Genomic DNA, 26,451 nt, shown 5'->3' with positions numbered 1-26,451 from the left:
AACACACTGACTGAAGCTTGCGCAGTTTCAGACTATATTACCACTTTGTGCATGTGGCAACATAGTTTATATACTTTACATAAAAAGACAGTATATATTCTATTTTATTCTTATACAATATGATGAGTCAAAAAACATTTAACGAAAAAAATAAAACATTTTAAAAGACATGATAGTTCACAAAAACAATAAATTGTCCCATCACGTTTTACTATCCATTCAATGAGGAGGAATCATCGGTTACAATGAACCAAGTTTTGGGTTTCAGTCTTACCAAACATCTTTGTCTTGTCTCTTTTGCCATTTTGTGAAATTCCTGTTGTGTTTTGTCTCAGTGCTATCGTATAAGTATTATATTATTCACCCAGCAGACTTCACACATAAGCTTTGCAAAGTGTGTTACAAAGTCAAAGAACATCAATAAATAAAATGTTTTAAATATACATTCAATTCCGCTGTAATAAAATATGAAATACATTGTCCAGGCATTTGTTTCATCAATCAATGGACATAAATAAATCCAAATCTACACAGTTTGTAAGGCGAACATTTGTGTGTTTTTCTCCATGAACGTTGGACCCCTTCTCTGCAGTTTAGTCACACCGGATATAACCAAAGTCCAGATGACAATATTACAGGATGGATGAAGATATGGTTGAATGCGTGAATATTATTATGTTATGTTGTTAATGTGTAGTAATGCCACTGGGCCTCTGTAGCTCAGGTGTTCACAGTGTTGGCAGCCATGAGGAGTGAAGAGAACAGTGAGTCTGGTCTTTGCTTCAACACATCTGGATCATCAAATTCTGCCACCTGTCGGACAAATCACTTCCTGTTAGTCAAGGTTTGGAAGCAAACAATCGTTCTCTTTGTGTATTCGCCCGTTACCTCGCCATTCTCCATGACCAGAATACGATCTGCGTGGAGCACAGTGTTGATACGATGGGCGATGGTGAGCATGGTGCAGTCCTTGAAGACGTCTTGGATGGTGTTCTGGATCAAGGCGTCTGTCTCTGCATCGATGGAAGCTGTAGCCTCATCCAAGAGAATGATCTGATGGACAACAGGAGGGACAGTTAGTCCAGACGAAGAAATATTTTTTTTACAACACGTTGGGTGTGTGAGCTCTATAGAGCTTTATGGAGCCTTGAGCAAGGATACAAGAAAGCAGCCGAAGGGTTTTAAGGACCGACACGCCCCTTTATTGTTGATATGATCAGACACTGCAGCAGATAGGACATATCTGATATTTCTCAACATCACTAACGTTTCATACCAGAGTGAAGAACGATTACAATTAAAAAATAAAATTAAAAACAAATTTATATTTTATTTGGTTCCTTATTTTACCCTCTGGTTAAATCGGTATTCATTGTAGGACCAAACAACAAACGCAGCACAAACAACTTTCATAATTCTTTTGAAAGATTTGTCTTTTTATGATCCGTTATTACCCCCAATGACTTTTATGATGGATACCATTTAAGTCAGAGACAGTGGGAAAGTCTCTGTCAGCAAGAAGCATTTTTTTACATATTTTGTTGCCATTTCATTCAGTCATGTGAGGCTGATAAATGAGTGTCAGGTTCCATAAGTTACGTTTTTAAATTTCCCAGAAACATTTAGTCTTAAAAATGATTGACAGTGTTCAAAAGAAGAAAAAAACAACGCAAATAAAGAATAATATGTATAAACGCATCAGTGATCGATCCAGACACAGAAGACAGTAACAAGTGTGTTAAACAGGTAACAGGTTACAGAAAAGAAATACTGCTCCTCTGGTAGTGATGATAACTGTATCTTCTCGAGTATTAGAGCACAGACTGCATCAGAAGATTATACAGCTGTTGAAGCCCAGCTGTGATCAACTGATCAGGACGTGTAAACGTAAGTCCAGAGAATCCATGACGGATAAATACCTGGGAGTTGTAATCGAGTTGCTGTTCAGTGGCAGTAAGATTGGGAAGTGTGTAAATAACAAGGACTCAGGAGAAGCAGATGCATGAACAGACCTTGGAGTTGCGGAGTAGTGCTCTAGCCATACACATGAGTTGTCTCTCTCCTACAGAGAAGTTCTCTCCATTCTCCAGCACCGTTGCCTGTAGTTTCCCCTCCAGTCTGGAGATCTGAGTAAACAAAACAATACTCACAGAAACACTTTTACTACTGCTACATCCACCTATGAGAGTAAGCTAGATTAACTATATCAACCCAAATGTTCATAAAATACAAATAAATACATAAAAATGCTACATGCAAATAAATGCTTTGGGAATAATAATCTAATAAAATCATTGTGTTGTAAGGGACTAAGGATGAATACATGGGGGCCCTTTAAGAGAAGGGGAATAACCCTGGTGAAGAGGGGTGTTAAAGGTCACCAGGAAGTTAATGTCAACACAGATGTTAGGAAGAGAAATACACGGCTACAGGTTACGGCCAAAGGGAATACCAGAGTCCTCGTTTCTTTACACACACCTACAGTGTAAAACTCGAGTCAGGGTATATTTTTCTGCTCCACTTATTGGGGTCGAACCAGCTACCTTGTTGTTTTCAGGACGACCACTCTCCCCATGAGCTCCAGTCGCCCCACATTTTATATAGTACTTTTATACTTTTACTTAAGTAAGAACTTAGATACAGTGACTTTACCTGTGATTAAGTATGTTCACAATATGGTATTGTTATTAATACTTCATTAATTCTTCAATAACACCAATACACCACTGAAGAGCAACTATCTGGGCAGATAACATAATTCAAGATATACGAGAAAAAATGCTTCACACTGGGAAAAAATATGTATTCTGGATATCTGACCACACTATAATGAAACTGTTGATATACTGTGCTTCATATTGTCTCTGGAACATACTGAGTCCTTCATGTAGGTCTTCTCCAGCGCCGCCCAGATCTCCTCATCATTGAAGTTATTGAAGGGGTCTAAGTTGTACCTGGAGTAGAGGACATGCACCATCACAGTTGGCCGGTCAGTGACTAACCAACCTCAGTAAGAACATTGTGTACAGGCATGTACACATTGACCTCTATGGAGTTGGGGGTTGGCTTAGGTTACCTGACTGTGCCACTGAATAGCACAGGATCCTGGGGGATGATGGACAATTTGCTGCGCAGATCCTGTAGTCCAATGGCCGTGATGTCCACGCCATCGATCAAGATGGTTCCTGCTGCTGGCTCCACAAGCCTGAACAGAGCCACGCCGAGAGAGGACTTCCCTACAGAGACAAAGCAGAACTGTAACCCTCACGGTTTACAGAAGCAGGGTTCCCCCAAGCACCGTGCAGAAATGTATTTCCAAGTTAACACACTAATTATTCATTATTAATACAGTGAAGATCTTTCATTTTCTCATTTAAATTCAAAGATGCAGTTGTAACAACAGGGCTATCAACATTTGTATATTTGAAGATACATTATGATCAATATAGACTATAGTTTTTGTGATTTATTGTAATGCATATACGTTGTTTGATATATATGACGTATTGAAATGTTTAAAATTGGGTGTGTACTCAGGACTGTTCAAAATGCAACTCAGATAATTTCCCTCAATCAATCAATAATGAATATGTCTGAGTCATTATGACATTTTTACAGTTATGAGTAAAGACTGCTAGAGTCAGGGTCTTACCAGAGCCTGTCCTTCCCACAATGCCCAGCTTCTCTCCAGCTCGGATGGAGAAATTAAGTCTGTTCAGGACAATGGGTGTATTCTCCCTGTACCTCATCGAATAGTCCTGGAAGGTGATGGTTCCACTCTTCGGCCAGTCCTCTGGGACTTGGGCCTCCTTTATTTGCCTGGGGGCCTCAGACTTACAACCCTGTCCACCGTTTAAAAAAATAAATAATTTGAGGGAGGATAAAGGAGGTGTATCAAAGGTTAATTAACATCATAGAAGATAAACTAATAGCTTTAGAAAGTTTTCTTCTTGAGAAGTTTAACGGAGAGTTTTAAGAAGACCAGTAAAGTTGGATGGACATTTTATAATTATCAGGCAACCTGTGTATAAACAGTCATTGTTTTTATAAGGAAAAGAAGTTTAGATTCTGACCGTGATGTATTCCTGCAGCCGCTCCACGGTGAACCCTCCACCCGTTTTTGGGGGTTTTGAGGGCCCCTTTTAAAAAAATTTTTAAAAAAATTTTTAAGGAAAACCGGAACCCTCCACCCAAACCCTTTGGGGGAAACCCCCAAACTTTTTTGGAAAAAAACTTTTACAAATCCCATAAAACCTAACCTAACCCAAAGGCCCTCCCGGACCGGAACCGGGGGAAACCCCTTGGGAAAAAAAAGGGGGGTTTTTTAATTTTTTAAACCTTCTTAAAATTTTATTTAAATTTTCATTTAAACCCTAAATTTTTTTTAAAGGTTTTTTTTTTTGGGGAAATTTTATAGTTTTTTTGTAAAAGGGAATGGGTTTTGGGGGCGGGGTTAATGGAATGGGTTTTGTTTTAATGAAATTTTAAATTTTTTTTAAAAAAAAAGTGAATTTTAAAATTTTTTTTTAAGGGAAAAAGGGGGAAATTTTTTGTTAAAAAAAAAAAAGGCCCAAAAATTTTTGGGAACCCTTTTGGGAATGCTAAAAAACCGGTCCCAAAACCCCCCGGGGAAAACCCGGGTTTCCCCACTTTAAATTTTGGTTTTTAAAAAAACGCTCTTTTACCTTTTGGGTTTTTCCTGCCCTTTTTTCCCTTTTTTTTTAATTTAAAGAAATTTTTTTAAAAAATTTACTTTTGGGCGTGGACGGGGGTCGCTCCTTTAAAATTTCCCTCCCCTTTAAAATCATTTTAAAAAAATAATTTTTTAACAAAATTCCCTTGGGTCCTTTTTTTTTTCGTGTTAGTCGTAGGGGGTTTTTTTCCCCCCTTTCCCCTGGCCCCCAAAATTTGGGTTTTAAGCCCTTTTTGGGTAATTTTTTTTTCCCCAAAAATTTTTATTTAAAAATTTCCCAAATTCCCCTTCCCCCTTTCCTTTTTTTCCTTTTTAAGGGGTAAAACCCTTTTTAAACCCCAAAATTTTTTTATAAAATTTTTTTTGGTCCCTTTTTTGGGCAAAAGGGAAAGATTGCCCGGGGGTTTAAAAGCCCTTTTTTTTCCCCTTTAACCCAAAAATTAAAAACGTAAACCAAATTTAAAATTAAAATTTGCCTTTAAAAAACTTAAATTTCCTTTAAAAAAAGGCCGGTGGGCTTGCCGGAAATTTTTTTTTTCATTTTGTTTTGGGTTTTAAAAATTTTTTTTAAAAGGAAAACCCTTTTTGGTTTTTTAAATAAAAAGGGCCCTTTTAAAAGCCCCGTTTTAGGGGCCCGGTTTTAAAAAGGGGGGTTTTAAACGGGAAAATTTTTGGGAATTTTGGGCCCCCCTTTTTTTTTTTGAAAAAGAAAGTTAAAATTGCAGAAAGGGGTTTTTTAAAATAAAAAAGAACTGCAGTGTTTCCCCGGGGAAAAATCCCTTTTTAAAGGGGTTTTTTTTTTTTAAAACTTTTTTTTCCCTTCCCCAAAACCCCCCAGGAAAATTTTAAAAAACCCTTTTTTTTAGAAATTAAATTTTTGGGGGGTTTGAAAAACGGTGGGGGGTTTCTCCGGGTTAAACCCCCCGGGGTTTGGTAAAAATTGGGTTTTTAAAACTATTTTAAATGTTTTTAAAAAATTTTATTTAAAAAATTAAATTTTCCCCTTGGGGGGGAATTTTGCTTTACCCCCCTTTTTGGAGTAAACCCCTTGGGAATTGGGTTAAAAGTGGGGGGGTTTTTTTGCGAAAAAAACTATCAAAAAAACCCCCCATTTTAAACCCCGAAAAAAATTTTTAAAAAAAATTTCCCGGGAAAAAAATTTTTTTAAAAATTTAAAATAAAATTTTAAAATCTTTAAAGGTTTAAATAAATTTTTTTACCCTTTTAAGAATTTTTTTGGGGGTTTTTAATTTTATTTTTCAATGTTTCCAAACCCCTTTTTTTTTTGGTTTAAATTTTTTGGGTGGGAAATGAAGTCCGGCCCCCCCGGGCCAAGGGGAGGAAAAATACCCCGGGGTGGAAAAGAGGGCCCTTTCAAAAAGGGGGGGTTTTTTTGGGTTTACCAAGAAATGGGGGGAAATGGGGTGGGGGTTTTTTTAAAACTGTTGCCCGAAGCCCCGTAATTTTTTTTTCACCCCTTTAAAAATTAAAAAGTTTAGGGGGGGGAAGCCCCAAAATCCCCCGGGAAAAATAAATTCCCTTTTGGGGGGAAAATTTTTCCCGGAAAACCCAAAACCCCGGGGGGAAACTCGCCGAAAGGGGTTTTTTTTTGGGGGGCCCCAAATGGGGAAAAAGAACCCATAAAAAAGCAGCAACAAAAAAAGGTTTTTTAAACAGCAAATTTTTTTCCAAGGGAAAAAAAGGGTTAGATACAACAAAAAAATTTGGACAAAATATTTAACGAAAAGGGGGGAAAAAAAGGGGTTTTAAAAAACAGTAAAAAAAATAATTTTTAAAAATTTTAAGGAAAGGTTATTTAAAGTTAAGATTTAAATTTTTCCTTTTTTTAATTTTTAAATTTTTTTAAAATTGGGAAAAAGGAAAGGTTTCAAGGGAAAAAACAAAAAAACTATGGGAAAGAAAAAAATTTAAAATTTTAAAAAATTTCCAACCCTAAACGGGATAAAAGGGGGAAAAAAAGGGGTTTGGGCCAAACCGTGGGGTTGTCAAAAGGGCCGGGTAGTTTTCCCTCGAAAAAATTTTCCAAAAAAGGCCCAACCCAAAAATTTAAAGAAAATTTTTGGGAAAAGGTTTTGGGGTTTTTTCTAAAAAAAAATTTCCCCAAACCCATGGGGAACTAAAAAACCCCCCACAGGGGGGGCCCCCCCCTCACCCCGGGACCGGGCCCCCGGCCCCCAAAAAATTTAAAAAGGGGGGTTTTCCCCAAAACAAAAATTTTAAATTTTAATTTAAAAAAAAAAGAATTTAAAGGGTTTTAAAAAATTTTCCCTGTTTTTTAAAAACTGCCAATTAAAAAAAAAAAAAATTTTAGGGAAAACAAAAGAAAATTTTTTATTTTGGGAAAAACATTTAACCCTTTACCTCAATATAAAAAATTTTAAAATTTTAAAAATTTTAATTAAATTTTTAAATTTTAAATTCCCTTTCCCCTTTTTATTAAAAACAAAATTTTTTTTTTTTTCCCCGAAGAACCCAAAAAATTTTTGGGAAAAAAAAAATTTTCATTTTGGGAAAAAAAAATTTGTAAAAAACCCAAAAAAAAACCTTTTTACCCAAAACAACTGCCCGGGAATTTTTAAAAACCCCGAACAAAAGGGAGGCCGGGAAATATAAGAGAAAACCCAACTTAACCCGAAAAAAAAGGGCAGCCCCAATGGGGGGCCCCAAAAAGGGGATAAAAGGAAAAAATTCCTTTAAAAAGGGAAGGGAGAAAAGGGACTTTTCCTCCAGGGCCCAAAGGGGCCCTTTGGGCCCCACCCGGGGAAAAACCCCTTTAAACCTTTGGTGGAAAAAAAATGGCCAATGAGAGAAAAGGAATTTTTTTTTTCAAAAAGGGGGGGAAAGGGCTTTTGGCCCCCTTAAAAAACAAAAAAAAAGTTTTGGAAAATTTAAGGGTGAAAATTTCATTTAAAAACGGGGGATTTTTAAGGGAAAGGGGTTTGGAAAAAGGGTTATTTTAAAAGATTTATTTATTAAAAAAAAATTAAAATATTTTAAATTTTTTCCATTTAAAAAAAAGGGCGGGCCCCATCCCAAAAAAATTTTTTTTTTTTTAAAAAAAATTAAAAAGGGTTTAAAAATAAAAAAAATTTTTTTTAAAAAGGGTTTTTTTAAAAAACATATTTTAAATTTTTTTTTTAAAAACATTTAAAAAAAAATCCAAATTTAAAAAGGGGCAAATTTTGGCCCGGGAAATTTTTTTGGAAAAAGGGCAAACGAATAACCTCCCCTTTAACCCTTTTTAGGGGGGGGGGGAAAGGGGCCCCCCTTTAAACCCGGGGGGGAATTTTTAAGGGCCCCTCCAAAAGGGAATTTTAAAAAATTTGGGTTTTCATAAAAATTTAAGGGAAAAAAAAACCCCCCAAAAAAAGGGTTTTCAAGAAAAATATTTTTTTAAAGGTAAAAAAAAATTTTAGGGAAAAGGGGTTTTAATTCCAGGGGGAAAAGGGTTTCCCTTTAAAAAAATAACCGGGAAATCCCCCAAATAAAATTAGCCGGGTTTGGGGGAAAAATTTTCGGGGGGAAAGGGCCCCAGGGGGGGCCCAAAAGGGCCCCAGGTGTGAAAAAGGAAAAAGGTCAAACAAGGTTTCCCCATTTACCCCAAAATGGGGGAGTAAAATTTTGGGGAAAAAGCAACCCTGGTCCCCTTAAGGGTGACCCCGGGGGGTTTGGGGAAAAGGCGGGAATCCGGGTTAAGGATGGGCAAAGGGTTTTCCCCGATTCCCCCCCCAATGATTTTTCCCCCCCCTTTTTCCCAAACCCCATGACTGGGGGCCCTTTCCCTTTATCCCCGAAAAAAACCGAAACCCTTTTGGGAATTTAAAAAATTTTTCAAAAAACGGGGGGCCCGGCTTCCCTTTAAAGCCCTTTAAATTTTTGTTGGCATTTGGTTTATTTTATTTTTTGGGGAAACCTTTTATTTTTAAATTCCAAAAACCCGCGTAAAAAATTTTAAAAGGGCAAAAATGTTTTTTTGCCCCTTTTGGGAAAAAAGGGAAATTTTTAACCCCGGGCTTTTTTTCCCAAAATCAATTTACCCAAAAAGGGGGGGGAAACCCAAAAAACCCCCTGCCTCCAGGGGGCCCCGGGACAAACCCCCGGAAAATTTTAATTTTAAGAAAAAAATTTTAATTTTATTAAAAAATTATTAAATTTAAATTTTTAAAACGGGTATTTTTTAAAAAAACCCTTTTTTTTGCTTAAAATTTTTATTTTTAAAAATTATTTTAAAATTTTTGGTTTTAAAAAAATGAAAATTTTCAAAATGTTTTAAAGGGTTTTTTAAAATAAAAATTTTACCCCCTTTGGGGTTTTTAAAAATTTTTTCAAACAAAAATTTAAATTAACAAAAATAACTGTTGAATTCTCAAATTGGGCCAATTTTTTTGCCAAATTTTTAAAACCCAAAACCAAAGGGGCATTTTGTTTTAAAAAATGAAAAAGGAAAATTGGGAAAAGGGTTTAACTAAAAAATTTTTTGGGGGAACCCCGGGAAAGGGGCGACCCAAAGTCATAAGGGTGTCCCCCTTTTCCCCCCAAAAAATATTTAAAATTTTTGAACCAAGGCCCCTTTCCTGGGGTTTTTTTTTTTGGGAAAAGGTTTTACCAAAAATTCCTTTAATTCTTTCCCAAAAAAAATACCCAGAAAATTTTTTGGAAGGGCCCCCCAGAACAAAAAAAAGCTTTAAAACCCTTTATCCAAGGCTCCCTTTTAACGGGCCAAAAACCTTTGGGGGAAACCGGGAACTTTGGGGAAAACCTAAAAAGGGAAATTTTTTTTTTAAAACCCAAAATTTGGTAACCGCTTTAACCCTTTAAAAAATTTCCGGGTGGGTTTTTGGCCTTTTTTTTCCCCCCAAAAACAACTCGATTTTTCAAAATAAAACCCTTTGCCCTCCGGGGGGAAAAACCCCCTTTCCCCCGGGGGCCCAAAAGGGCTTAAAACCCTTTCCTTTTTTTGGCTTACGGTTTTTGGGGTACCCAAATTAAAGGAAGGGTTTCCCCCTCCCAAAAACCGGCTCCTGAAAAAAAATTTCCCACCGCCCTTTTTTCCCCCCTGGGGGGCCCCCCATATAAAAGAAAAGGGTTTCAAAAATTTTTTTTTGATTTTGAAAATTGAAAAAAAAGGGGTTTGTTTCAGTCCTTGAATTTGGAAAAAAAATTTTAGGAAAAGGAAAGGAAATTTTATTTGCTGGTTTCCCAAAGTTTAACCCCAAAATCAAAAAAGATTTGTTTATGTTTTCTAAAAACGGGAAAAAGGGGTTTTTTTAAAAAAAGGAAGTTTTGGGGGGGGGGAAATTTTTCCCAGGCCGCCCCAAAAAATTCTTTTTAAAAATTTTTAAAAAAAATTTTTCCCAGGGTTGTTTCCAAAAAATTTGGGTTTGTCCCCCTATTTAAAAATTTTTCCAAAAAGGTAACCCCATTGCCCGGGGGCCCCCCTTTTTTCTGGGGGGAAAAAAACACTTTCTTTGTTTTTGGTTGAAAAAAATCCCAAATTTTTTAATTTGTGTTTTTTCCCCGGGGAATTTTTTGGGAAAAGGGCGCTTTCATTCTCCCCTGGGGAAAAACGGTTCCCAAAATTTTTTTTTTGTTGTTTAAATAAAAAATTTTTTTTCCCCCGAGTTCCCAAATGGTTTTTTTTAAAAAAGACTCTCCAGGAGATGGAACCTTCTGTGCTGGACTCCTGACTGACCAGCTGATCCCCGAGAGAAGCTGAAGGGGAAGAAAAATGAAAACCGCCGTAGAAAAGGGAGAGATTATTGTTGAAATACTGGAATAACAGTGCAAATATTCTCCCCTGGAAAGGATTCATAATGTTGCGCTCATTTGTTGTTAACACAAAAAGTGTGAGGAAAATGTGAAAAAAAGAAGAAAGATCTTAAAAGAGAAGCTGTTCAACCATCCAGCCAGCACTTCTGTCCACTTAACATCCATAAACTTTTGTCTTTAATGTTCCCACATTAAAATGGAACCAAATGAGTCTGACAACCTTGCAGAGACTTGGCGAGATCAGATCTGAATTCAACGATATCAGAGACTCACATCTTTGGTCAGATGTCATTTCATCATCCTTTTCATCCGACATGTCAAATGCTGAAAGGAAGCACAGGTGTGGAAGAGAGATATCAATAAATTGAGAGAAGAAATTCCTGTGCTGTCGACTAAAATGGAGACACACACATGTCCAAATATTACAATAACAACAGGATTCTAGGTTTGTTGCCCTGTCTTCTATTGTTTTACAAAGCTTTTAAAAAGCTGCTTGTCTTTTCTTTTGTCCGACACGGCCCCTTTGTTACCTCGGTGGACAGCTGGCGCTACCTTTTACCTACTCCTGGTTATATATTGACACAATGGTATTTTGGTCCATGGATGAATATTCCAGAATTAAAGCAGCCATAGAACATCCACCTGACTGGTTATGCTCTCTAAATCGCTTCCAGTTAGGGTATATTTATACTAAACTCTAGAATAATCTCCAGCATTGTTTTTGTTAATATAAATTATTAAGTGGTGAATTGAGACATACAAATAATCCCACACAAACTATTTCAGATCATTACATGTTTTCCTGGTTTTCATACCTGGGTTCACTAAGCCCCTGTCGGGGCTTTCTCTTGGCTTAATGTCCTTCGGCTGGGCAGCGTCTTGGGGAGACAGCTCATCCTCCTCCTCCTCCTCAGTCTGAATTAAAAAGCAAAAACGCAGTGATATTGCAACTCTGGAAAAGTTGAGGACAAGTCACTTTCACCCAAAAGTAAAGAATGAATAGTTAACCTGTGGCCTAGTAGAAGACATGTTCCTGCCACCTATAAACCTCTGACACACTTGGTATAGGTGTATCGGTTTATTGTCTGTGCTAAATAAGAATACATTTTAAAAAGGTGAATGGTTTCACAGCTAGTAAAACATGGAGGAAAGACATCATAAGAAAAGCGACAGTACATTACAGTTTTGTACTTTGCTGTTTTTTAACCTTGGACTGTTCCATCTGGTAGTTGCTGATGAGTTTAGCGTAGCGGCCATTGGCTTTCATCAGGGCCTTGTGGTGTCCAGCCTCCTGCACCTCGCCATCATCCAAAAGCATAACGTCATCACAGAACTCCAGATACTGTTCGACACAAGTGAGGACAACCATGTCAACAAACCATCTCAGCACTGTGGCCAGAGTTCTACCTAATGTAGTCCAAACAGCACATGTTTACTTCTATGTTATTTGGCAGACGCTTTTATTTTGTGATTTAAAATTCTGCTCACAATTAATAAGAAAGAAAATACTCATGGCACCAGGCACCACTTACTGGTGTTTGACTTACCGTTACGGTGAGATTTTACCACAACAGGTGTGGCCTTCGAATCCTTTTTTTTCCACTCAAAAAGTATGGCAATTCGATTGAGAAATGTAACGTTAATAATAAGTTACTTGGGATTCAATATCTGCTAAAGAAACAAACTGTGTCTACCTGGAGCTGGTGTGTAATCAGTATGACGGATTTCAACAAACCATCTCAGCACTGTGGCCAGAGTTCTACCTAATGTAGTCCAAACAGCACATGTTTACTTCTATGTTATTTGGCAGACGCTTTTATTTTGTGATTTACAATTCTGCTCACAATTAATAAGAAAGAAAATACTAATGGCAGCAGGCACCACTTGTGTTTGATTTACTGTTACATTGGGATTTTACCACAGCAATCCTTTTTTTTTGTTTCACTCAAAAAGTATGGCAATTCGATTGAGAAATGTAACGTTAATAATAAGTTACTTGGGATTCAATATCTGCTAAAGAAACAAACTGTGTCTACCTGGAGCTGGTGTGTAATCAGTATGACGGATTTCCCTTGGAGCTCCTTCTTAATGCATTCCTCAAAGATGTGTTTCCCCACATGGGCATCGACAGCAGATAACGGATCGTCAAGGAGGAAGATGTCCCTATTGGAGTAGACAGCTCTGGCTAGGCTGATTCTTTGCTTCTGCCCCCCTGACAGATTCAGGCCTCGTTCTCCGATCTGCCAAAAAACAGCAGAAAGCTACTGAAAAAACTGACAATATGTTATGGTACGTCACAAAACTCCTTTTCCCTTAATTAATTACAAAAATATAGAACAAATACAACCATGTGTATCTTAAACTCAGTTAGACTAAATGGTTGTAGGCTTTAAAAAAGTTAAAAGAAAGAAAAGCAAAGTTAATTATTAATTGTACCAACTAATCTGCATCCATATTTTGTTAATATTAATGTCCGCAAGTGGTTTCCTACCATACATCACAGGGTGTTAGTGTTAAAAGTTTCACTATGCTTGTCAGAAATCGTTTTTTTTTTTATTACAATTTTTTTTACTTCTGGGAGTTGAGAGTACAGCAGAAAGTTCTTACCTCAGTTTGATCACCGTATGGGAGAATATCCAGGTCAGCTCTGAGGCTGCTGACATCCACAACTTTGTTGTATCTGTGGAGTAAGATAATGAGTTACCGAATAGTCAAGGGACGGCCACAGTATTCAACCAAGCCATTTTTTAGATACGATTTAAACATTGAATTCAGTTAACTTCTAGACCTTACGCCGCCATTTGACACAGTGAACCCCTATATCCTTATTTCCTCTCTTTAGGACCTGGGTAAGTTAAACACTGGCTTTCCCTTTTTTTCATCATACCTCAATGACCGCACTTAATGCGTAACTTTGAGAGGATCTGTGTCTGAACCTTGCCCTTTCACTACGGGGGTCCCTCAAGGCTCCGTCATGGGTCCCCTCCTCTTTTCTCTGTACACTAATGATCCCGAGTCTGCCATTTGCTCGCATGGCTTTTCCTACCATAGCTATACTGATGACACTCAACTGATCTTCTAGTTTCCCCAATCTGAAACACAGGTAGCAGCACAAATCTCTGCCTGTCTCACAATGGATGTCTGCACACCACCTGAAAATCAACCCTGAGCAAACTGAACTACTTTTCCTTCAAGAGAAAGGCTCTCCTGACCACGACCTGACTACCACTTTCAACAACTCTGTTTTCGCCCCGACCCCGACTGCCAGGAACCTCAGTGTGACACTCGACAGTCAACACATTCAACACATTCCTGTAGGTAAATGCTGCACAACAGGAGAATATGTCTTCTTCTTACTCAGAAAGCGGCACAGGTTCTGATTTAGGCACTGGTCATGTCATGCCTAGAGGACTGCAACTCCCTCCTGGCAGGTCTACCTGCTCAGGCTTTCCGACCTCTGCAGCTCATCCAGAATGCAGCAGCTCGACCGGTCTTCAGCCTTAATTCAGTCACACTACTCCGCTCCTCCGCTCTCTTTACTGGTTAACATTGGCTGCCCGCTTAAAAACATTGGCTTGAGTACCGTGCTGCGAACAGATCGGGTCCCGTATATATCCGGGATATGGTCAAACTTTACACCCCAGCGTGTTGACTCCGCTCTGCATCTACCTATCAACTTGTGACTCCGTCACTGCGATCTAATTACTCAACAAAATCAAGACCGTTTGCTGTCCTGGCTCCTCAGTGGTGGAATGAGCTCCCCACTGACATCAGGACAGCAGAAAGTCTATTTTTTTCCGCCTGGAAACAAACAACACCCTTTTCCGATTATACCTGGCTAAAAAAAGATTAGCACTTCAGTGGCACTTAAATGGCACTTACTTATAGCAATTTGTAGTTTGGCTTTCTTGAAGAAATGTTACTTTCTTGATTCTTGAGTTTGTACTCATGGTTGTATGCACTTATTGTAGATCGCTTTTGATAAAAGTGCCAGCTAAATGATATGTAATGTAACGTGATAGTAAAAATCTATTGTTTTAAATATATTCTTTAACATTTTAGAATAGACATACTGTACATAAAGGAAACAAACAAGCTGACAAGCAAACGCCACAAAATGTACAGAGCAGCCAAATGACATGTTATACAACAACACATAACAGAGAAGGGAGGTGTACAATATAGTGCCTCAAAGTTAATTATTGAGTGACTTCTCATAGTGTATGCTTGATCTGTATCGGGGGAACCAAGATTTTAAAATAGTCTCACATGGTGAGGATAAGTCCATATTAACAGATAAGCAGTGCTGAAACAGATTCACAAACTTCATTCCAGAATTCTATTCAGTATCGTCTATCATATCAGCTATTCATTCCAGAGAAATTAAATAAATGTAATAGTAACCCTTTTTCTTTTCAGGTGTGGGGCATGTTAAGAAAAATGATTACATCACAGCAATAGGCCTCCCCACAGTCATAAACACCAGCTGAATTCTGTAACATGTCAAGCAGTCTCCCTTCTTGCCATCTCTGGCTGCTTGGAGTGGTTTCCTAATGATACACTCATCGGATAACAGAGATGACTTCTTGACTGCCTTGCCAAATGATAAGAGAGACTTTCTCCATGTATTACATGTGTCACAGGAGATAACCTCAAAAGGAAAGACCTATTCATCCCTTGTTTCAATGGTCCATGGAACTGCAATGATGAGGAACAGTGGTTAAATATAAACATCGCAAACGGTATCTCCTCCTTTTGTTTACATATTCAAAAGTCTGTGGTTACTTATAATTAGTGGTGGCTGGCCGATAGAGGGCCACGAGGCCTGGCCCCACCCTCCTTGAGCCACAAAAAAACTATATCTTTTTGTATCCTTTTCCTTGTTTGTGCAAGGCAATGATCTCTTCTCTGAAGTACTGAAGATGCTTGTCAAGAAGGGGTTGAATCATTTTGAGACTGCAGTAAATTTATTAAAGTGATTAAAAGTAGCATTTTATGTTGAATTTGGATAAAACCCTTGTAATATTAGTTTAATTAAACTACTTAAACAATTCTTGTGTAATTTGTTTATCGCTGAGCAATTGTATATTTTGCCAATAAACCTAATGTGCAATGGGGGTTGAATAATTTTGATTGCAACTGTATATATATATATATATATACAAATATATATACATATAGATATGTATATGTATTAGTGCTGTGAAAAATAACGCGTTAACTCAGTTAATTAAATTACAGGTTTAACTAGTTTTTTTTTATTAACGCATTTAACGCATGCGCAGAATGAGCTTCCAATCCTTCTGTTGTTGGTCGTCGGGACGAAAAAAAAGTCACTTGCAAAATGAGCTTCCAATACACCACTTCAATCTGAACTCTGTCCGCTCTCATGCAGACGGTCTGTTCATCGGTAATGATCCTTCCGCAGGTTCACCTACGGAAACCTTGTTACGACTTTTACTTCCTGTAGATCAGGGGTCTCAACACGTCGATCGCGACCTGCCAGTCGATCGCGGCGTAGTGTTGGTAGATCGCATGACATTAAAAAGATTGGCCCGCCCCCTGACATGTTCTCTATAGCACGTCTTTGTTCTCTTCGCGTTGCGTTAACACTTATCGATCTCCGTCTCGCGCGCCACAGAGCTCCGTGCGCGCGCATCGGGACCGAACAAAAAAAAAGTCACTTGTCAATCTGTCCACCTGTCCGGGCCGGTGAGGTTTCAGCTTTGCAGCGGTGTCCCCGCCGTCCCTTTCATCACGGCCCAGTTCATGAAGAAAACCCACACAGTCAGTTTGCCTCAGCAGCTGCTAGAGGAAGACTAGAGGCATTTAGATTGTATCATGGTGGAGTTAATGGTTGACAAACAAGAGAAAAATGTTCTGTTTAACCCTCCTGTTACCTTTACATTTACTAACATATTTTACCGTCGGGGTCAATTTGACCCCAGCAATTGAAACCTCCAGAAAATTATTAGAATTAATATTGCTTCCCAAGTTTAAGTGTGAGGTACTTTATGTTTGTTTGTTGACAACCTAAATAGCCCTTTAAATAAATAAAAAAGTTGATATTTCTTATATGTTTGACACAGTGAAAAACAGCCTAGGGTCAAATTGACCCCAAAGAACACCGACATTAAACATTGAATGGGGTCAAATTGACCCGAAAGGTAACAGGAGGGTTAAACATTCTGTTTAGGATGAAGATGTATTAATGTTCCATATGGAAGAAAACTGCTAAATAACTGCTGAGTTGCAGCACCATTGTATAGAAGAATGTATAAATGTATATATCCGTCTTTTGTCATAAATCTCTATGTTCTCACAAAATATACCGAGAATATCGGTAATATGTGATTAATCATGATTAATCCACAAAAACCTGTGATTAACCCGATAAATTTTTTTTTCGTTTCACAGCCCTAATATGTATATATACATATATATATATATATGCATATATATTCATATACATATATACAAAACATTTTATAATAATATTAATACTATTTATAAATTATACAAATTGTAAAAAAAATTGTGTTTTGGAAATATAGAACATACCCAGTAATATTTGTAAAATAGGATATCTGTGCAAAATATATACTTTTCCTGTACGTACTCTCCTATCTGCATGTCTCAGCATGTCTCAGCTGATCTGGGGCCAAATCGAATTGGCCCAGAAGAGACGGGTCTAAGAAGCAGTTTAGCCTATTACTCATTAAATATTTAAATGAGTGATATAAAATGTTGCTTATTTTGCCCGCGACCTCGTTCTTTCGGTCACAACTCAGAGTTCGTGACTATAGGTGAGGGTTGGAACGTAGACCGACCAGTAAATTGAAAGCTTTGCTTTTCGGCTTAGCTCCCTCTTCACCAAGACGGTCCGGTGCGGCGCCTCTTTCACTGCTGCAGCCGCACCGATCCGCCTGTCGATCTCCCGCTCCATCTTACCCTCAATCGTGAACAAGACCCTGAGATACATGAACTCCTTTGCATGGGGCAGGCACTCCCCATGGCCGGAGCATCAACCGGTTTCCAGCAGAGCACCATGTCCTCAGATTTGGAGGTGCTGACTCTCATCCCCGCTGCTTCACACTTGGCTGCAAAATGCCCCAGTGAATGCCGGAGGTCACGGTCCAAGGAGGCCAACAGGACCACATCATCTGCAAACAGCCGATAACTGATCCAGAGACCCCCATACCTGACCTGCTCCACCCCCCGGCTTCAGGATATCTAGATGCATGACCGGTGTTAAAGGGCAGCCGGCGGAGACCAACACCCACCGCGAACGTGTCTGACTTAATGCCGAGAATGCGAACACAACTGCTATTGCAGGCATACAGAGTCTGGCACCCCAAAAACCGAGGCACCCGGTCGAAAGCCTCATCCAAGTCCACAAAGCACATGTAGACTAGTCGGGCAAACTTCCAGGACCCAGGGGTCGTGCCAGGGTAAAGAGCTGGTCCACAGTTCCACGACTGGTTACTGAAGGTTCGACCATTGGTCGGAGCCTCCTTTCCAGCACACTGCCTTAAGCTTTCCCCAGGAGGCTGAGTAGTGTGATACCACGATAGTTCGAGCACATTCTGGTCTCCCTTTTCAAAAATGGGAACCACCACCCCGGTCTGCCAGTCCATGGGCGCTGTTCCCAACTCCCATGCGACATTGAAGAGGCGTGTCAGCCAAGACAGCCCAACAATGCCCAGCGCCTTCAGCATCTCAGGGCAGATCTCAACCAACCCCGGCACCTTGTCCCCGAGAAGCTTTTTGACAACCTTAGCGAGCTCTGCCAGGGATATGGGTGCGCACCCCCCGCCATGTCTCCAGAAGCTTCCCCCTCTCCAGGTGACATGTTGGCCGGGTATAGGAGTTCATCAAAGTGATCTTTCCACCACCCATCGATGTCCCCCATCTCCTATTTTACAGAATATTATTATATTATATATATATATATATATAAACAGTATATATAATATATATATAACAAAAATAAATTCCACCAGCCATCGCTGCTTATAATGTATTTGAGTTACGTTATCTATATACATATACTTGGACTGATCGAAAGGTTCCCCCATCAGGATGTTTTCTTGAACAGTCCCATGAAATATCCAGGCCTGCTGGGAAACGTAGGCAAATGTCCCATCAACGGTGATGGAGCCCTGCAGAAGGTGCATCTAAAATATAAAAATGAGCAGACAACCATAATAAAAGTTATGTTACATGGCATCAGTTATATGTAGTTTAACAAAATATAAATAAGGAGAATCATTTTCACATAACTGTATAACAGAGTGGTAGACATTAAATTAGTGAAAATCAACAGCTGCTACAAATGTCAAACATGATGTCATAAACATGATTGTAAAGAGACTAAGTACAAAAAAGACAAAAGGAGGAGCCAACCTGTTCCAAAATGCTGGAAATCAGTGACGTCTTTCCACTCCCAACGTTCCCACAGATGCCAAGCAGGTTGCCCTTCAGGAGATAACAAGGAGAGTGGAGGTTAATCTTTAACCCCATTGAGAACACCTCACTTATTGTCACTGGTGGAAGAACACACCTTAGGCAGAGTGAAGGAGATGTTTCTCAGGGTTGGTAAGGTTTCAGTCCTCCCATTCTGGCACATCTTCTCCACTTTTTGTCCCTTCTCCCCATTGGCTGAGATTAGTGGGGAGTCTGTCTGCATGGTTGGTCTGGTCCAAGAAAGTGTAGCATTTTTCAACACAATCGCTGAGTCCCTGTCTTTTCTCTGGATCAGGTAGGGCTCTGGATTCTGGATCACCAATATTTTCTGAAATATCCAAACATTGCATTTATAATCATATTTATATATTCATAACAAACACAATGCAAGCTGGCAAAGATGTTGCCGTGAAGAGAACAGATCCAATAACAACAAAAATAGAGAAACAATGATGAAACAAATTTATTTTTCACGTTTTAGAGTCATATATTAGTCACTCTTAAAAGGCAAATGGGAAACTAAGAGAATGACCACAGAAGCATGGAAAACAAGTTTGTACTGCAGGTTGGCTTACATGGTAAAACTCTGAGCTGTTAATTATGTTTGAAATAAAGAATAGAATAAAGATAAACATTTTAAACTACATCATGTTACTCTGGGAGTAATAATGAATACCGTTGACAGGACACAAATAGAGGAGTTTACCCTGAGTCGTTTGAGTGAAACAGCAGCCTCAGCCAGGACCTTTGCACACTGGGGCATAAGCACCAAGCAGAACCTCAAGGCGTTGAAGATGGCGATGGTGGTGAAGGCCTGTTAATAACAAAGAATGACCAAGTTCACCTCAATCAACCACATAAATCACACAGTTGGCACAATGGTAAAGGTTGTTGTACTATATGTGCTGCTCTGCTGCAGTACTCACTTCCGATGTGCTGAGCTTCAAGCCCAACAGAGTGTGTACAATGAAGGTGAGAACGGTGGCAATGACGGGGATGATGCTGGTGATGCTGGAATTGGCGTTCTGGACATAATTGACCTTCTGCAGTTCTTTCCTCTCATTTTTCCGGAAGTCTATAGTGAGAGAGACAGCATTAGAGTTTAAGTTTTGTTTAACTTGACTTCTCCCGATAAATTAGCCAACATTAAAAGAGCATGGACTGGTGGAGTCATGGGCACATGGGAACTCAACCCATAGGTTCCTGTTTTGCATCTATCGGCAGCTTGTTGGAAGGTGGAGAGTATGTGGGAGCCTCATCTTTAGCCTCTGGTGCCTCTGGCAACATGGCTATGGGAGTTTTCATTAAAATCGAATTGCTGTAAGAGGTGCACACAATTTCCCTTGAATGTTGCTGTTTTGCTACATGGAAAGTAACACACTTGACTTTCAAGATTGGGTTTGTGTTTGTAGAAAGGGACTGTATAAATGATGAGCATGATATTTAATATTGAAGAAATATAAAAAGAATGTCTGCCTAACTTCATACCTGCGATCTTCTTTTCAAAAGAATCTTCCCAGGCGTACATCTTGATAAGCTTGACACTGTTGAGAATCTCATTCATTGTGCGAACACGGCTGTCTGTTATCAATATGGTTTTCCATCTGTATGTGTTAATGAGCTTGGCCAAGCCTAACTGAAAGCACAAAACATGTGAGTCAATTAAAAACAAGCCACAAAGGAGAGAATACAAAGACATTAATGTTGATGGTTGAATTAGTTAGAATGAATTAGTGATATTAATTAATGATAAGGTATAACATTTTTGACGACTACTAGATCACTAAAAGGCAGTTTTGTTATAACATTTGATTATTGCTTTTGAGCTCTGATTGTGATGTGGCTCGAGTAAATCTGAATCCATTTATTTTGCACTGCTTATGAAAGATGACAGATTAATAACTGTTTATGCGGTTTCTAACATACAGACCTGTATTGGGATGAAGATGAGGTAGACGCTGACTGCAGTTAGTGCAGTGTAGCCCAGAATGTAGCAGGAATAGACAATACACACAATAAGGATTACTGGGCAGGACACCACGAAGCTCCCAAACAATACTGCTTCAAATAATTTCTGGCCATCGTTGGTCAAAACACCAATCATCTGGATGGAGAGAAGGAGAGTGAGAGTTATCTACATTTGCCAAGCCTGCTTTGCCAAGGCAAGTTGCTTCAACTAATGGTGAGAGCAAGTGAATTCCACAGGATGTTTATGACAAAGAAGTGTGGCCTTGTAAAACATGATCCAAAACAAGGTTATGCAGGAAACGAGAACACATAACAAAAAGGGACCATTCCAGGGAACTTGGTGTGTGGCTTCACAAAGTTGAGCAAAATCAATTCAACTGGTTTAACCTTGTTAAAAGACACATCATTACCATGTATAAGCCTTTCAGAATGACACACTCAAAGTCCCACCAGTCATATGTTTTGACAAGTCACCATGTATTAACAGCTTAATCAAAAGTAGCCGGCAAGTTTGGTGCTGATTGGAGGAAGTGTCATTGTTTTACGGCCACATTTGCCTCATGTACATGAACTTAAGAACTAGTCCCGCCCCCTATTGGAAGACTTCAAAATAGTTTCACACACAGGGTTGAGTTATGTACTGATTTATAGTCTGATTTAGGCTGTGCCACTCTCATCTATTGCATTTGAAGCACCACCTTTATGTTTAAGGGTATATTTCCGGTACTCATGTAGACATACCCTGCTAGTTACAAGATGATTGGCCACACATTTGCTGAGTTGTTGACTATTCAAACAGGTTTTGATCACTTTGTTTGGCTTGGTCAAATAATTATCCAAAGAAACTTCGGTCGCAATCAGATACATTTAAGGAGATGACAAACATGCATACAAAAAAAGATGAGAATGCTTTCCTAGTGAAATGCAGGCACCCTAATTTAAATAAGCATTACCTCTCCCATTGAAATGCCGGTGTGCAGCCGCAGAGAGATGATTTTCTGAAAGGCCATTGAAGAGTAGGCTCCCTTTAGTCTGACTGCAGTGCGCAGGTTTAATGCCCACAGCAAGGAAATCATGAAGGCTTTGGAGACCTCTGAGACGAACAAAGCAATGGACAGACCAACACCGTAGGCTACAGTGGACTTCTCTGGCTCCACAGCGTAGTTCAGGATCCCATAGACCAGAACAGCCTGAGAGGACAGACAAGTTTGTAACACATAAAACAGGATTAAATACAAAAAAAACAATCATTTTGTTAACAAAACCTTTGGGATGTCACCCATGAAAGCCTTACGTTTCATTTCTTGGCCATTTTTACATATAATAAAAACTTTTAATCTTCATACATAGAAAATGTAGCTGATTATACCTGCGTATTTTGAATGTAGTCATTTTAAGTGGAGTGTATTTTACAATGTATTTTACAGTGTTATACTTAGAAAATTATCTGAATACTTCTTCCACTACATTTGCACTGAATATGATAGAAGGACAAACTTTAGAAAAAGGCTTCTGGATCTGGTATGAAACAGAGGAAGCACTAGTTCTGGTACTGATATTCAGCTTCAAATGTAATTACCGGGCCCAAAAACGCTGCCACCATGGCAATGACACCAACAATGATGGACAGAATCAGCCTGGTTCTTTGAAAGCGAAAGACTACTCGAGTCACAGAGGCCTTCTCCAGGCCCAACTTTGCCACCTCTTCCTCCCAGAGTCTGTGGAGCCTTTGCATAACGCACAAAATCAGCCATATTAATTTATTACTCAGCTAACCCTCCTGTTGCCTTCGGGTCATTTTGACCCGATTCAATATTTAAGCCTCCTGTTGCCTTCGGGTCATTTTGACCCGATTCAATGTTTAATGTCGTTGTTCTTTCGGTAGTCAACAAACAAACATAAAGTACCTCACACTTAAACTTGGAAAACAATATTAATTCTAATAATTTTCTGGAGATTTTAATAGCTGGGGTCATATTGACCCCAAGGGTAAAATATGTCAGTAAATATAAAGGTAACAGGAGGGTTCAACATTGAATCGGGTCAAATTGACCCGAAGGCAACAGGAGGGTTAATTATTGAATCGGGTCAAAATGACCCGAAGGCAACAGGAGGGTTAAAACATTAACACACACGTTACCGCCTATTAATCATTTCCTAACATTTTCCTGAGTCCTTTTACCAGATAAACATTACAGCAATTGGGCTTGTCATGTGTAATATCTATAAATATCTGTAAATATATAAATATACTGTGCGTCAAATGACGGTAGAGAAATGCATGTGTGTCCATGAATCAGCAAGAGTGTCAGACCTTTCTCCGCTGCTGTCGGATACATCCAAAGGTGACAGGTTGAGGGAGCTCATGTCCAGCTTATTCCTGAAAAAGGCCCACATCATGGGGGTCATCCAGGCAAAGGTTGCAAAGGAAAAGAAACCTGCATTGTCCAGAGGGTGGGACCTAAACATGGAAACATCACCCAACATGTAATGGTACAGTATCTGTCTGTTAACATATCACCTTACATTTATTCATCAAATGAAATATAAGAGCATCAAAAGAAGACAATTGATGTCATTGATAACACTGACTGAGATGAGGACCAGCGGAAGGGTTTGAGGGTCTGAAGGCTCTGGCTGTATTTTCCAAAAAGGGTCGGGTAGGATTTCTTTCTGTCATTCAAATCAGTATGATCTGGACTGGATGACACAGATCCATTTCTCTGTTGGACAAATGTTTCCTGCTGAAGAGTCGTAAACACAAAGAGGGAATGTATCAGACAGAGATGGTGAGGAGAGAGAGACCGACACAGAGCGATAGAGAGAGAACCGTTTGTCAATATTCCAGCTAATGAGTCTCAAAAAGTGGATCAAACAAATGTACCTCAAAAACACAGGATGCAGGAGAAACAATAGGAGAGGAAAGGTTCTCAGGCAGTGAGAGCCACACACAAAGAGGCTGGGACTGCTGTTTGTTTTAAACTTACAAAAGAGGCTCCTTGACTCTTCTTCCTCTTCAGAGAATAGTCTTTCTTCATTTTGTCCTGTAGGGAAACAAAACATGCAGCATTACTATTTTAGATTTTATCTATAAATAGTAAATACATATTCTATGTGCCTCTCACCTCAAAGTTCCAACAGCCAAATTAAATGAGGGTGTAGCAAATGAGTGAATAAGTCCATGTGACCCTTGTTACCGCAGTTCAAAACACAATAACATACTTATAAAGTACTTCTGATCAGGTGTAACCTCAGTGTGTGTACTGATTTATTATAAGTATGGTAGACCTAAACCAACCAACTGCTAAACCAACACAAAACCACTGATAATGAAACCAACAGGGAACCGCCAGGTGACTCAATCAGCATTGTACACAATTTTTTCTCCGACTACAAAACAAACCTTTGATACAAACTGGGATCAATATATAAACAGGACTTTTTACAACCTCAAGCATGAAAGACCCTTCAAACATATCAAGTAGTCCTCTCAGACATCTGACTGGACGCACTCAAGCTTTTGTGGCAGACGATTTCAAAACTTTAGTGCATGTAAATAAAAGAAAAAATTAAAATAAGCTAAACTTGAATTATACTCAAAAATATCCAGCGCTGTCTCTCAAGAAACCTAAATTGATATAATTACACTAAAATACAAAGACTACAACAAACTAAACAACACAAAAAGATCTAAACTCATTTAAACTGAGTGAAACTGTAAAGTAGCAAAGTGAAACAATACCTCTGTGTGGAGGACAAGGATGACCCGCTGCAGCTGGTTGATACTGACTCTGAAGCTCACGCTGGAGCTACATTTTACTCTGTATTGCATAAGTCACGTTTACAGAGATCAAAGGTTGGCGTGTTCAGAGGTAAACCCTCCTCACTCCAGGGGGAGGGGGGTTTTATAACAATGTGTCACATCTTGTTGAATTTTAAATCCTTATATAAGTGAACTGCTGTTATTGTGCAAACTATCAAAGCCTGCATTGGGTGATGGGGGGCGTCACAAACAGGATTTTATGAGTGATTGTCAGGAGCTAACAGCGGGTGGTGGGAAAATTCCCTTCTGCTTCTACTTCCAAAAAAGATATTGAGAGATGAGAGGACCAATTGGTGGCTCCTGATCGTCTCTACTGGAATCCTGACGAACCTGGTGTGGGCCGAATAACGAAAACATATTTAAACACGGTAAGTCTCTGAAATATTTTAAATCGATCTAGAACAACTTTTCTGAATTCTTATTTTGTGCACACTGATATTTTCTACGTGTTTTGTGGATATTGGCTGATTTTAAAAAGAGTTTTTGTTTCATAGAAAGTCACATAGGGTGATGAAGCAGAATGTAGGAAAAGTGAGGAAATGTGTAAAAATCATTCCTGAAGTAGCTGCAAACAAAATAGGAACAGAGAAAGCCTCTCAGAAATCCTCTTCTCTCCATCCCTCGCTGTACAGGAGGGATTCCTCAAGTACAACATCCATATGCACCTCCACCTAAACAGCAGAAAGCTGAGCCAGTAAACAGAGGTGGCTACAAGGAAACTGTGAGTGCCATCTTATGCAATGCTTCCTGGATGGCCTGTTGCCCCATATCTCAGCGGTTACGTTGAGCTGTGTCATCTACGAAGACGCCCGCCTCACAAAAAACATCAGATATCTCAACCACGTGGAGAAAACAAACTGCAGCCAGAAAGAAAGAAAAAACAACAACTGAACACGGCTCAACCGACAATCGGCCCGGATGTACATATTATGTCCATAGGTCAGGACCACCACAGTGCCATTACGGAGGTCCAGACCAAGAACGACGAGGCAGAAGAAGAGGCCAAGGACGAGAATTACATGAGGAGACCAAGTGGTCAACCAGCCATGACCAGTCAGTCAATCAGATTAGCCTCAAAGACACAGACTGGGAATGACAGAGAGACTCACAAATGCAAACACACAGATACACAATTGCGCACAGAACAATTCACAAATATATTCAATTTACAAAAGCATGCATAAAGATTTACAAATAAGCCTTAGAGGGGTGTGGCTTATCTCTGTGGCTTGACTGCTGCTACTCTAGTAGCGCTGAAAGAGGCAGTTATTAAGACATAGTCGGTGAAAGTCACCAAGCTGTGTGAGCCTACGGTTGATGTTATGAACTCAGACACAAGGGCAAAAAAGCAGAACTAGTGGTTAGTTCTTCATGGTGGATGAAGGAAATGATAACCGTTTCCACAGAGTAAAGCCACGGAGATAAGCCACGCCCCTCTAAGGTGGGAATGAAGCGAATGACGCTCATGTGATTGGTTGGAAATTAATTGGTTGGAAAATCTGATTGGCTACAGATATGTCTATGTTTAAAAAAACATTTACGAATTGAGCCATGGCAGAGGAGTCTCAAAAAAGTTGTGCATAAATGTGTAGCAATCCACAAACAAATGCAGTGCGATCAACAAACAAACAAATCGTAACTTATGTGTGCATTCGAATGTATTTGTGAATCGTTCTGCGTGCATTTGTGAGTCCAATTTATTTGTAAATCC

At 39.1% G+C, this 26,451-nt stretch overlaps 1 protein-coding gene across 1 annotated transcript; it reads right to left on the bottom strand.

Moving 5' to 3' along the window:
- Window positions 1-86: 86 nt before the first annotated feature.
- On the bottom strand, window positions 87-24,764 carry LOC130192664 (ATP-binding cassette sub-family C member 12-like). Its single transcript, XM_056412771.1, has 26 exons — window positions 24,660-24,764; window positions 23,905-23,961; window positions 23,510-23,661; window positions 23,232-23,378; window positions 22,497-22,644; window positions 21,871-22,107; window positions 20,880-21,053; window positions 20,438-20,585; window positions 19,876-20,024; window positions 19,656-19,763; window positions 19,047-19,277; window positions 18,890-18,961; window positions 18,536-18,660; window positions 13,091-13,163; window positions 12,520-12,723; window positions 11,691-11,825; window positions 11,299-11,398; window positions 10,757-10,807; window positions 10,365-10,426; window positions 4,074-4,139; window positions 3,653-3,842; window positions 3,077-3,236; window positions 2,876-2,954; window positions 2,013-2,126; window positions 889-1,053; window positions 87-813 (listed from the first exon to the last, which is right to left on the bottom strand). The coding sequence occupies exons 1-26, from the start codon at window positions 24,747-24,749 to the stop codon at window positions 721-723; spliced, it is 3,330 nt and encodes a 1,109-aa protein (XP_056268746.1). The 5' UTR covers window positions 24,750-24,764; the 3' UTR covers window positions 87-720.
- Window positions 24,765-26,451: the final 1,687 nt, after the last annotated feature.

Source organism: Pseudoliparis swirei, chromosome 4, assembly GCF_029220125.1.
Source record: "Pseudoliparis swirei isolate HS2019 ecotype Mariana Trench chromosome 4, NWPU_hadal_v1, whole genome shotgun sequence".
NCBI lineage: Eukaryota > Metazoa > Chordata > Actinopteri > Perciformes > Liparidae > Pseudoliparis > Pseudoliparis swirei.
This window is presented reverse-complemented; position numbering and strand designations above follow the sequence as displayed.